At 44.2% G+C, this 12,428-nt stretch overlaps 1 protein-coding gene across 4 annotated transcripts in view; it reads right to left on the bottom strand.

Annotated features, from left to right (window-relative positions):
* The window catches only part of ATAD2B (ATPase family AAA domain containing 2B), a 167,095-nt gene extending 164,753 nt beyond the window's left edge, over nucleotides 1-2,342 (bottom strand). For all 4 annotated transcript variants that reach the window (XM_042933579.1, XM_042933576.1, XM_042933577.1 and 1 more), the window contains exon 1: nucleotides 2,037-2,342. In XM_042933579.1, the coding sequence (XP_042789513.1) occupies nucleotides 2,037-2,252 (216 nt within the window). In that variant the 5' untranslated portion in view covers nucleotides 2,253-2,342. The remainder of the gene's footprint in view (nucleotides 1-2,036) is intronic.
* Nucleotides 2,343-12,428: the final 10,086 nt, after the last annotated feature.

The following is a 12,428-nucleotide window of genomic DNA, read 5'->3' as shown; positions in this document are numbered from 1 at the left end:
CAAATTCAGAATTATAACTTTCCTCTTTTAAAGGATCAATCACAATATAGGATTAGAAAATCCTTTACATTTCTCAGAGAAAGCCATTAGAGCATTCTATCACCTACTACAGCCAGAAGACAAGTCTTCTTAAAACTGAAAAACAAACATTTTAAAGTAAATCTTCATTAGCGTATTATTTATGACCTTTTAAAACATTCTAAAAGGATCCCTGAAACAAAGTTTCATCAGCCTCCTTCTAGAAAAAGCTCTAATATCTTTCATTCCTCCAGCAATTTAAAAGCTACCAAATGTTCATTTCTACATTAGATTATTGATTCCTTGCCTTTTAACATCTCCATAACAGCTGCTTGACAAATTACTTCACCTTATTCTTCAGGGGATAAGGACAGCATGCTATGCATGAATTCCAAAATGGGACCACAAACTGATCAGTGACAGATGAGCTAATTGCTTCAGATGAATTAGACACTGCTCTAATAGACTGGGCATTCATACCATTATACTACAATTAAATAGTACACTAAACATTTTATTTGAACTTAGGTATAGAGAACAGACCTTTCTTAAATTTACTTTTATTTTAAAATAAATGTTAGCTTCAAAAAGTCAGTAAGTCTGTACACGTTTGGAATAATCTCTACAAAAAGCCAAGTTTTCAGAAAAATTATTCTAGTTTGCACAACTTTAAGATCTAGCTTTCATATTTTAACCTAAGAGATCTGTTAACCCCAAAACAGTCTACTAACAAGACAGTTTTCAAAACATTTTTATCTTAGCAAAATAAAAGCCGAATATATTTTCAAAGATACAATAAATACATTTTGGTAAAATATATCTGTTGTATTTGCCTCGATTCATTCCGATCAGTGTCAGAACAGTATGACACACAGAGAAAAAGCACACACAAACCATAATCTTGTAGACCCCATAGAAAATAAAATATTGCTTCCCTCCCACAAGAATAGCAAAATGGTGTGGGTTTAAAGGAGCATTTTAAATGAATAGCAATTCCCAGCCAAATTACTCTTGGTTAAATTACCCTCTTGCTAGACAGAAGCAATACTCTTTTCTGAATTCATAACCAATCTTGTAACACAAACTTATCAATTCCCTTAAAGTGCTAAAACAAGTGCTTAGCTTAGAGTTTTATACTATAATGAAATCTCAAGATCTTTCAACCACTTTTTAAAAAACCTAAATCACCAGCCTTCTTCAAATGTGTTGGCAACAGTGTGACAACGATGGTGTTAATTCACCTTCTAATCAACTATTCCCATAACAAAAACGCACACATCCAAGAAACCATACAATTTGGAAACAGTGTCTACTCTCCAAAACATTCGACATGCCCCTTTTGTGACTTGAAAGCTCTACCAGGTCCCTACTAGAACCTGGGTTAGCTGGCTGGCTGATTCTCCAGCTACAAAATCATGCTCGATCTCTCCTGCCTGGAGAGGCGATAGCGTTGATTTTGTTTTTAAAGTTGGTGTCAGAGCCGCTACAAACTTTTTTCAGCATCCCTGCCTGGCTGCCAACTGGAGCTCTCCGTTCACTTCCTCACCAACTTGAACCACCCCCAAACAGTTTGAGAGTAAGCTGGAGTTAGACACCGGCAGGAGCTGACACACTTACGAGAAGGGTTTGACACCGCAGAAAACTTTCACTTCTCTTCTCCCAGCCCTTCCACCCGGGGACTCCGGCCTTTCGCTCTTGCTCCCCTAGAATTCCCCTCTAAGGCAGGGCAAGGACACGGAAACCAGACTGTTCCAATGTCCCCGAAAAGACCCCCCCCCCCCCCCCCCAGAGCCCTCTCCCCCAGAACCCAGTCCTGTTCTTCACACAAAAGAGCCAGAGCAGCAAAGCTATCGCAGCCCTACCTAGCCGGGTACCATCCTTCACCGCACCCGCAGACCCGGTCCCCAGCCGCCCAAGCGGTCTCCACTGGAGGCTTCCTGCCGTAACCCGGCCAGACAAAGCCCCGGCGGCCGGGCCGGCACTCGGAAGCCTCCGGACTCGGGCCGCCGCGCTCTTACCCGGGCCTCTTCCAGAGCGACGCCGGCACCACCGCTTCCCCCGGCCTTGGCGCCGGGGCAGCTGGCAGCGCGGGTCTTGGAGGAGCGGGTCCGAGAGGAGATGAAATGGCTGCTGCCTCCGGTCGCCCCAGGCTCTGCTCCGGCCCCAGGCCCAGGCCCAGGCCCAGGCGACTTGGACCCGAGAAGACGCAGAGAGCTCTTCCGGGTGTTCACCATGGTCCAGCCAGGAGGACGGGGTCCACACAGCGCCCGCCGCGCCTGGGAGAGCCGAGGAAGGCCGGCCCGCCGGCCGGGCAGTCAGGGCCAGTGAAGCCGGGCCGGGAGAGACGAGCCGACCCGGACTCTGCGGAGCGCAGAGGAGGACAGGCGAGAGTAGGGCAGACGAAGGGAAGTAGGCGTGAGAAGGCAGAAAGCGGGAGGCGGGAGCGATACTCCAGGCCGACAGCTCAGACCCTCCACCGGCTTCGCCCTCCTCAGCGGGAGCCGAGCGGAGCCGCCATTTCTGCCCCTTTCTCTCTCGTTCTCGCTCTCGAGCTCCGTGCGTCAGGGATCCAGCGCCGCAGGGCCGACGAGACCGCTTCCGGCCGTGGCCGCTGCGGGGCGCTGCAGGGTCGGCCAGCCCTTCTCCTGTCCGCTCCCCCTCCTCTCCCTCCGCCCCTCCAGCAGGCCCCGCCCAGCGGCGCGGCGTCAGCGCTCGGCGGCGGCGGGGGCGGGGGGGGCAAGGGACGCTCTGGGCTATGTGAGCTCTATGGTTCATAGGTCTGGCCCCGAGTCTAGGAGGGGGATGGGAATAACCAGAAACGGCGCGGAACGAGCTAGAGCGCTGGAGTTGACCCTGGGACTCTCACGCCCTGCGAGGCCAGAATACCCTAGTATCTCCACCATCGCTCCAGGTGGCTTGGATACAGCCAGGAACGACCGGCAAAGGCGGGGGGATACGCGGGGACAGGGGAGGACGAGGGCGCGGTGACCTGAGTTGGAATCCCAGAGGTACCCGAGGCAGGACACCGAACTTGAGTCGCACTTTTCGTGCCTGTGAAAATGAGACTATGGTAAATTAGATCTGTGCGGCTTCTGGCACATGGTAAGTTGAAGAAAGAACAAACGCTAGACCGCTGTGTCTTTAAACAAAGCAAGAAAGGGTTGTTTTCTATAACCTTTGCCAGATGTAAGGCGGAGTCACAAAGAATGACTTCTTTCACGTAGGAGTCTCCTTTATCACTGCGGGCCCCCGCCCGCGGAAGAATTAATACAAAAAGCTGAACACAAAATATTAAATTTGTGATTTAACTTTCAAGAATTAAGAGAATATGAAAAGCTCTCCAGTAAAAGAGAAATTATGTTAATTTCACCAAATGCTTGGTACATTAGCGATAGAGAGCGAACTATTCATTGGGTAAAAGGTTCTTCCTGTTTGCTGCACTAAGAAAAATTGAAGGCTCAAGAAACGTCCTGTAAAAATACCCAAGCTGTATCAAAATTAGAGCATTCTAGCCACCCAAGCTACCAATCATTCGACAAAACTGCGTACAGCACTGAGAATGGAGGTCATTTTTCTGTTTGGAAAAATGTATGGATTCCAGGAAAGCAGGCAAAACCCGCTTACATTTAAATGGCAACACATCACCCACCACTTAAACACATCACCACACCACCCACCCGGACTTTTGGGTGTGGAAACCTCATAATGGAAGTAGACCTGGTTCTCCTGAATCAGTTAGCTGTGAATGAGATCACTGAAGAGAATAAACAGTTTTCCTACAGACAGAGGCTGGTTTTCAGATGTATATGAAGCGTCCTGAAGAGGTGTATAACATGCAAATTAGGATATAAAGGGTTTGTGTGCTTTCCTCCTTTGTTTTCTGTGTTTGTTTTTGTAGTCCTAAATTAAGACAGTCAAGTTATTATGACTTGGGTCATTATAACTAACAAGAACAAAAGGCAAGCTGAGTGTAAAACACTGAGCTAAGTGGGACATAGATCCTCAGGCACTAGTAAATGCCTAAGAACAAAGGCAGGGGAAAAACAAATGGTTAACTGATAAAAATCACAGTCTTGTAGGATGTGAAACCCCACTACAGTTTGTAGCTGTCTTAATGATTGACAAGAAAAACACAATCTTGGGGGCCCATGGCTGGCTCACTGGGAGAAACATGCAACTTTGATCTCAGGGTCATGAGTTTGAGCCCCACATAGGGTATAGAGATTAACTAAATAAATAAAACTTTAAAAAAAGAGAAAAAGACAATCTTAATAGACCTCCAGGAACCTATAAATTCAATTTCCTGGGGCCCTAAGGTCACCTTCACCTCTATAGGTTAGACAACCCTATATAATCAGTCATTCCCTGCAATCGCAGTGCAGCTCTCTGCCCAAGGGTCCTGTCCCTGTGCTATAATAAAAATGCCTTTTTGCACCATAAAATGTCTCAAGAATTCTTTCTTGACCATTGGGCTTGACAATCCTGCATCAATAACCTGCATAATTTACTATCCACAAATGTTTACTCTAAACCCAACTGGTATTTGGTACTCTGCCAGGCCAGGAAGGAGGGAAATTTTTTTAAATACAACACATAGTACTTACAAGAGAGATGGAGACTGGCAAGAAACTAGCAAGGTTCGATACAGTGTGATAAAGAATGAGGCACAGACCTCTAACTCAAACAGGGATTTAGGGAAAGCCCTGAGATTTCATCTTGAAGCACAAAATGGAATAAGGGAACATTATGGATAAAAGAAAAGAAGGTTTGAAGAAGAAAGAGTTGTTTTCTGCAGTATGAGCCAGAGAAAATAAATCGATAAAAATCTGTTTTTAAACTTGGCTTAAAATTACATGAGCTATGGGGTTCCTGGGTTGCTGAGTCAGTTAAGTGTCCAACTCTTGATTTCAGCTCAGGTCACGATCTCACAGTGGTGAGATCAGGGTCCAGCATCAGGCTCAGCGCTAGGTATGGAGTCTGCTTAAGAGTCTCTCCTTCCTTCTACCCCCTCCCCCCACTTCTGTGCTTGCACAGAAACACAGTCTCTCTCTCTCTCTCTCACTCTCTTTCAGCTCTCTTTCTCTCCCCCCTCCACTCCCTCTCAAAAAAGGCTGGGGGGGGGGGGGTGGTGCAGGGGGTACCTGGGTGGCTCAATCAGTTAAGCACCAAACTCTTGGTCTCAGCCTTTGGGTCATGATCTCACAGTTCATGAGATCCAGCCCCAAGTCAGGCTCTACACTGATAGCACTGAGCCTGCTTGGGATTCTCTCTCTCTCTCTGTCTCTCTCTCTCTCTCTCTCTCTCTCTCTCTCCCCTTCCCCCACTCTCTCTCTCAAAATAAATAAACATTTTTTTTTAAATATATGAGCTGGCAAGATACCAAAAAATGCTTAGACCAAAAACAAAGTCACTGCAGGAACCCAGACCAGTAATGTATTTTCAATGCATTTGCTCAACCACAGTGAACTTGACCTTCTATGTTCTGTCTTCAGGAGATAGAAAAGACAAGACAAAGCCCAGGACCTGCTCAAGTTACAGTCTGACACAATCACCCTGCAAAATCCTGGTAAAAAAGGATACATCTAAGGGTAAATTAAAAATAAACCTGCCAGGGGTGCCTGGGTGGCTCAGTCAGTTGAGTGTCTGACTTTGGCTCAGGTCATGATCTCATAGTTTGTGAGGTTTGTAAGTTCGAGCCCCGCATCTGGCTCGCCGCTGTCAGTGCAGAGCCTGCTTTGGATCCTCTGTCCCCATCTCTCTCTGCCCCTCCTTGCTTGTGCTCTCTCCCTCTTAAAATAAAGAAACATTTAAAAAAGAAAGAAAGAGGGGCGTCTGGGTGGCTCAGTCGGTTAAGTGGCCGACTTCGGCTCAGGTCATGATCTCGCGGTCCGTGAGTTCGAGCCCCGCGTCGGGCTCTGTGCTGATAGCTTGGAGCCTGTTTCAGATTCTGTGTCTCCCTCTCTCTGACCCTCCCCCATTCATGCTCTGTCTCTCTCTGTCTCAAAAATAAATAAACATTAAAAAAAATTTTTTTAAATAAAAAGAATAAAAAATAAAATAAAAAAAGAAAGAAACAAAGAAAGAAAGAAACCTGCCAACCTTCCTTCCCATCATTCATCCCCAGGAAACTGCAAGGAAAACTGACTTTCCTAACATCTACACCAAGAATGAGGGGCAAAGGCACCTGGATGGTTCAGTTGGTTAAGCATCTGATTCTTGATTTCCTGCTCAGGTCTTGCTCTCATAGTTTGTGGGATCAAGCCCTGCATCCCGTTCTGTGCTGACAGCTGGGAGCCTGGAACCTGCCCCACACTCTGTGTCTCCCTCTCTCTGCCCCTCCACCACTTGTGCTCTGTCTCTCTCTTTCTCTCCTTCAAAAATAAACATTACAAAATAAGTAAAATAAAATAAAATAAAATAAAATAAAATAAAATAAAATAAAATAAAATAAAATTTTGTGGCACCTGGGTGACTCAGTCTGTGAGTGGCCGACTCTTGACTTCAGCTCAGGTCATGATCCCAGGGTCATGACATGGAGCACCACATCAGGCTCTGTGCTGAGCATGGTGCCTGTTTGGGATTCTCTCTCTCCCTCTACCCCTCTCTCCCACCCATGCTCTGTCTCTCTCTAAAAAAAAAATTTAAATAAAATTTATATGGAGGTGTGCCTGGTTGGTTCAGCAGGTAGAGCATGCGACTCTCAATCTCAAGGTCATGAGTTCAAGCCCCATATTGGACAAGGAGCCTAATTAGTTAATTAAAAATAAAATTTATATTGAGATACAAAGAACCCAGAGTCTCTCACACACTCACACACACACACACACACACACACACACACACACACAGTCACCTAAGCAATCAGGAAAAAAATAAAAGCGGAGAAATTTACACTACCTCATTTCAAGTCTTACTACTAAGTTTTAATAATCAAGGCAGCATAAGTATATAGTCATACAGCTGAATGGCAAAGAATAGAAGGTCCAGAAAGAGACACATACGGTCAACTGATTTTTGTCAACTGGCCAAGGAGATTAATAGGGAAAGGATATTCTTCTCAATAAATGATGCTAGAACAACTATATATCCCTAAGCAAAAAAAAATAAACCTTGACTATTACTTCATGCTAATTAAAAAGATTAACTTCAGATTGATTATAGATTTAAACATAAGGCCAAAACTGTAATTTTTTTAGAATAAAGCCTAAAAGAGAGAAAGCTCAAGCAGGGGAGAGGGACAGAGGAAAAGAGAGAGAGAGAATTTTGATCAGGCTCCAAGCTGATGTGGGGCTCAGTCCCCACATATCATGACCCAAGCCGAAATCAAGAGTTGGATGCTCAACAGACTGAGCCACCTAGGCACCCCTGACAGACACTTTTTTAAATGTTTATTTATTTGAGAGAGAGAGAGAGAGAGCACATATGAGTGAGGGATGGCAGAGGGAGCGAGAGAGAGAGAGAGAGAGAGAGAGAGAGAATCCCAAGCAGGCTCTGCACTGTCAGCATGGAGTCCAACACGGGGCTCAAACTCAACAACCATGAGATCACAACCTGAGGTGAAATCAAGAGTTGGACGCTTGGGACGCCTGGGTGGCTCAGTCAGTTGAGCATCCAACTTCAGCTCAGGTCATGATCTCACGGCTGGTGGGTTCAAGCCCCGCGTTGGGCTTTGTGCTGACAGCTCAGAGCCTGGAGCCCACTTCTGATTCTGTGTCTCCCTCTCTCTCTGCCACTAACCCACTCACATTCTGTCTCTGTCTCTCTCAAAAATAAATAAACATTTAAAAAATTAAAAAAAAAAGAGTTGGACGCTCAACTGACTGAGCCACATAGGTGCCCTGTTTTGTTTTTTTAATTTTACTTCTGATGGAGCTTAGGTGAGATACTATAACTCTAGAAAAAGGTCCTATGGGAAGAGACTCTGATCCAGTAGGCATAGGATGCAAGAGGCTATACTTCTAAGAAGCATGACACTTTGAATAACCACTGAGTCATGGAACAAAATCAGAATTGGTGACATTAGAATTCTGTGCTGTCCAATGTGCCAACTACTACCCACATACAGCTATTTAAATTTAAATTAAAAAATTAAAAATTCAGTCCTTCAGATACATTACCTATATTTCAAGCATTCAGTAGCAAAATGTTGCTAGTAGTTAATGTATTAGAAAGTGCAGAAACAATTCCCTCATCTCAAAAAGTTGTATTGAACAGCTCAGTCGTAGATATTCATTTTGAGGTAGGGGAAATGATCAAAGATGATCACAGTGTTTGTAACCTGAACTGGATGGTTGGAATGGATACCAACTGAAAAAGATGATGCAGGATCAGGAGCAGATTCCTGAGAGCCACCTATTATCTTTCCATGTCAATTCAAGATGCATTTACCACCCCTAGTATGGACGTATGTATTACCTACTGTATAAAGTATTCTGGAGGAGAGCTAACAAATACATGACTCAGTTTGCACCCTTAAGGAGCTTACAGTGCTGTTTGAGCATTTAGACTTACAACTAAAAAGCCAACAGATTCAATCCTGGGTTTTGTTACCCAAAAGCAAACAAACAAACAAACAAATAATAGAGAAAATAGAGAAAGAGCAAATGAAACCCAAAAGCTAGTAAAAGGAAGGACAGGGTGCCTGGGTGACTCAATTGGTTAAGTGTCTGACTTTTGATTTTGGCTCAGGTCATGATCTCAGAGTTGTGGGATCAAGCCCTGCCTCAGGTTCTGGGCTGAACATGAATTCTGCTTAAGATTCTCTCTCTCTCTCTCTCTCTCTCTCTCTCTCTCTCTGCCCCTTTCCCCTGCTCATAGTCTCTCTCTAAAAAAAAAAAAAAAAAAAAAATTGGGGCACTTGGGTGCCTCAGTCAGTTAAGTGGCTGACTTCAGCTCAGGCCATGATCTCACTGTTCATGTGTTCAAGCCCCACACCAGGCTCTGGGCTGACATCTCAGAGCCTGGAGCCTGCTTTGGATTCTGTGTCTCCCTCTCTCTCTCTGCCCCTCCCCCTGCTTACACTCTGTCTCTCTCTGTCTCTCAAAAATGAATAAACATTAAAAATTTTTTTTCAAAAAGAATCATAACAAAATACTATGAACAATGTATGACAACAAATAAGCTAATCTAGGTGAAATGGACAAATTTCTAGAAACATACAAACAACCAAAAGTGACTCAAGAAGAAATAGAAAATCCAAACAGGCCTACAATGAGATTGAATCAGTTATCAAAAACCTCCCAACAAAGAAAAGCTCAGGACTAGATGACTTCACAGTTTCTACTAAACATTTCTACCAAATACTTAAGAAAGAATTGACACCAATCCTTCTCAAAATATTCTGAAAAATAGAAGACGAGGAAACACTTCCTAATTCATTCTATGAAACCAACATTACCTTGATACCAAAGCTAGACAAAGGTATCACAGTAAAAGAACTACAGAGCAAAATCCTTTATTAATAGAGATGCAAAAATCCTCAAGAAAATACAGCAAACTAAATCCAGCAGTATGTCAAAAGAATTCTACATCATAACCGAGTGGTATTTATCCCAAGACCATTAAATGGGGAAAGGACAGTCTTTTCAAAAAATGGTTCTGAGATGGGGCACCTGGGTGGCTCAGTCGGTTGGGTGTCTGACTTTTAATTTCAGCTCAGGTCATGATCTCAGTTTGTGAGATTGAGCCCCACATCAGGCTCCATGCTGACAGGTTGGAAGAGTCTACTTAAGATTCTATCTCTCATCTCTGCCTCTCCCCCCACCCCCAATTCAAGCACACTTGCACTCTCTCTCTCTCTGTCATCAAAATAAATAAATAAGTAAAAAAAATTTTAAGTGGTTCTGAGAGGGACGCCTAGGTGGCTCATTCAGTTAAACATCTGACTTCAGTTCAGGTCATGATCTCATGGGTTTGTGAGTTCAAGTCCTGCATTGGGCTCCCTGCTGTCAGCATGGAGCCTGCTTCGGATCTTCTGTCCCCCTCTCTCTGCCCTTCCCCTACTTGCACTCTGTCTCTCTCAAAATAAATAAATAAACTAAAAAAAAATTGAAAAATGGTTCTGAGAAAACTGTATATCCACATGCGAAAGAATGAAGTTAGACTCTTATTTTACGTGTATAAAAATTAATTCAAAATGCATCAATCACCTAGTATAAGAGCTAAAAGTATAAAATACTTAGAAAAAAAACATAATGCCAGGGGGCACCTGGCTGGCTTAGTCAGAGGAGCATGCGACTCTTGAACTGAGGGTTGTGAGTTCTAGCATGAGTGTATACCTTACTTATATAAATAAAAGAAAGAAAGAAAGAAAAAGAAAAAACATTGGGGAAAATCTTCATGACACTGAATTTGGCAATGGTTTCTTGTTTATGACCCTAAAAGCATACAGGAAAGAAAGGAAAAATAAATAAATTGAACTTCATCAACATTTAAAGGACAAAGGGCAGTGTCAAAGGACACTGTCAGTAGAATGAAAGGACAACCCACAGAATAGGAGAAAATATTTGCAAATTACATCTATGATGAGGACTTAATCTCCAGGAAAAAAAAAAAAAAAAAGAAAATAACTACAACTCAACAACAAAAAATAATCCTATTTAAAAGGCAAAGGCTGGGGTGCCTGGCTAGCTCCATTGGTTAAGCATCCAACTCTTGGTTTCAGGCTCAGGTCATGATGTCAGGGTTCATGGAATGGAGCCCTGAGTCAGGCTCTGTGCTGACAGCCCTGAACCTGCTTGGGATTCTTTCTCTCTCGCTCTCTACCCCTTCCCCACTCACACTCTCTAAATAAATAAATAAACAAACTTTCTTTCTTTTTTTTTTTTTTATGAGGGGCTACAGGTGGGGTGGTGGCTCAGTTGGAAGAGCATGGGACTCTTGATCTCAGGGTTGTGAATTCAAACCCCAGGTTGGTCACAGAGTTTGCTTAAAATAAATAAATAGATAAATAATAATGGGCAAAGGACTTGATTAGATATTTCCCCAAAGATATACAAATGGTCAATAAGCACATGAAAAAATGCTCAACATCACTGTCAGGAGGGAAATAAAAATGAAAACCACAATGAATACCAACCACTTCACACCAATTAGGATAGCTCTTATAAAAAAAAAAAAAAAAAATCCAAAAAACAAAAATGGAAAATAACAAGTGCTGTCAAGGGTATGGAGAAACTGGAATGCACATGCATTGCTGATAGGAATATAAGATGGTATACTTATCGTAGAAAACAGTTTGGCAGTTCCTCAAAAAGCTAAACAACCCACACGAGCCAGCAATTCCACCTCTAGATATATACTAAAGAACTAAAAGCAAGAGACTTAATCAGATACTTGTACACCAATGTTCACAGCGTCATTGTTCACAGCAGCCAAAATGTGGAAACAATCCAAATGTCCATCAGCAGATGCATGAATAAACAAAAAATGGCATATACATGCAACGGAATATTATTCAGCATAAAAAAGAATAAACTCTGATACCTGTGACATGGATGAACCTTGAAAACAACACTAAGTGAGATAAGGCCAGACCCAAAAAGATAAATATTGTATGACTCCACTTATATGAGGTACTTAGACTATGGCAGCTTCACTAGTGGGGAGGGGTGACTATTTCCATAGGGGAACTCTGACCCTGAGATCTGCAACTGTCTCCAAGGTAAATCAGAAAAGGGCTTTTCTCTCACGGGGAGGAGGGAACAAAGACTAGAAAGACCTGGGTGTGCGGAAGTGGGAGGAACGGGTGGAGGGTGATCACACAGCACTTCAGTGTTTCACTCGGACGTGGACCCAGATTTTCAAGAGTGGTGGATTAGAAGGGGCTGTTGACTGGCTCAGGCGGAGGGTGGGTCAAAGTTTAGGGGCCTGGTGGAAGGAGAGAAGTTGGCTAAAGTTTGGTCGAGTGACGGTAGCTGGTATTTTGTCCAGATCGCTCAGTGAGTGCAGTCGGTTCGGCTAATCATTTATGAGGCAAAAGAATAAGGGAATTGGGAGGGTCTGTGTCTGATCCGTCACAGGTGAACAAGGGGGCACACGTGAGTCATATGTGAGTCACACGGGGAAAGGCGGTTCCTTGCAGAAAACCATTTCAGGAACACAAAAGGGTGGAGGGATTTCTTTAACCGTCGCTTTCCAGAATCACAGAGCTCGGGTAAAGTTCCACATTGTGGGAATGCAGGGAAATCTCTCCGCGTAGTCAATCAGAGGCTGAGGAGGTACAGAGGGAGGCAGCCGCTGGGCTCTCAGTGGAGCCCACACGTCGCAGCCAGCATGTTCCGCGCGGGGTCAAAAGGCAGCTAGCGGAGGCGCCGGGTGCAGGCAGGCGGCGGCCGCCATGAGCTCCGGTAACGCCGAGGCCTGAGGCGGTGGCGGCTGCCGGCCCCGCCCTCCCGCGCGCGCGCTCTCGG

Source organism: Panthera leo, chromosome A3 (genome assembly GCF_018350215.1).
Source record: "Panthera leo isolate Ple1 chromosome A3, P.leo_Ple1_pat1.1, whole genome shotgun sequence".
Lineage (NCBI taxonomy): Eukaryota > Metazoa > Chordata > Mammalia > Carnivora > Felidae > Panthera > Panthera leo.
The sequence above is the reverse complement of the archived record's forward strand: the minus strand, read 5'-3'. Positions and strand labels throughout refer to the sequence as shown.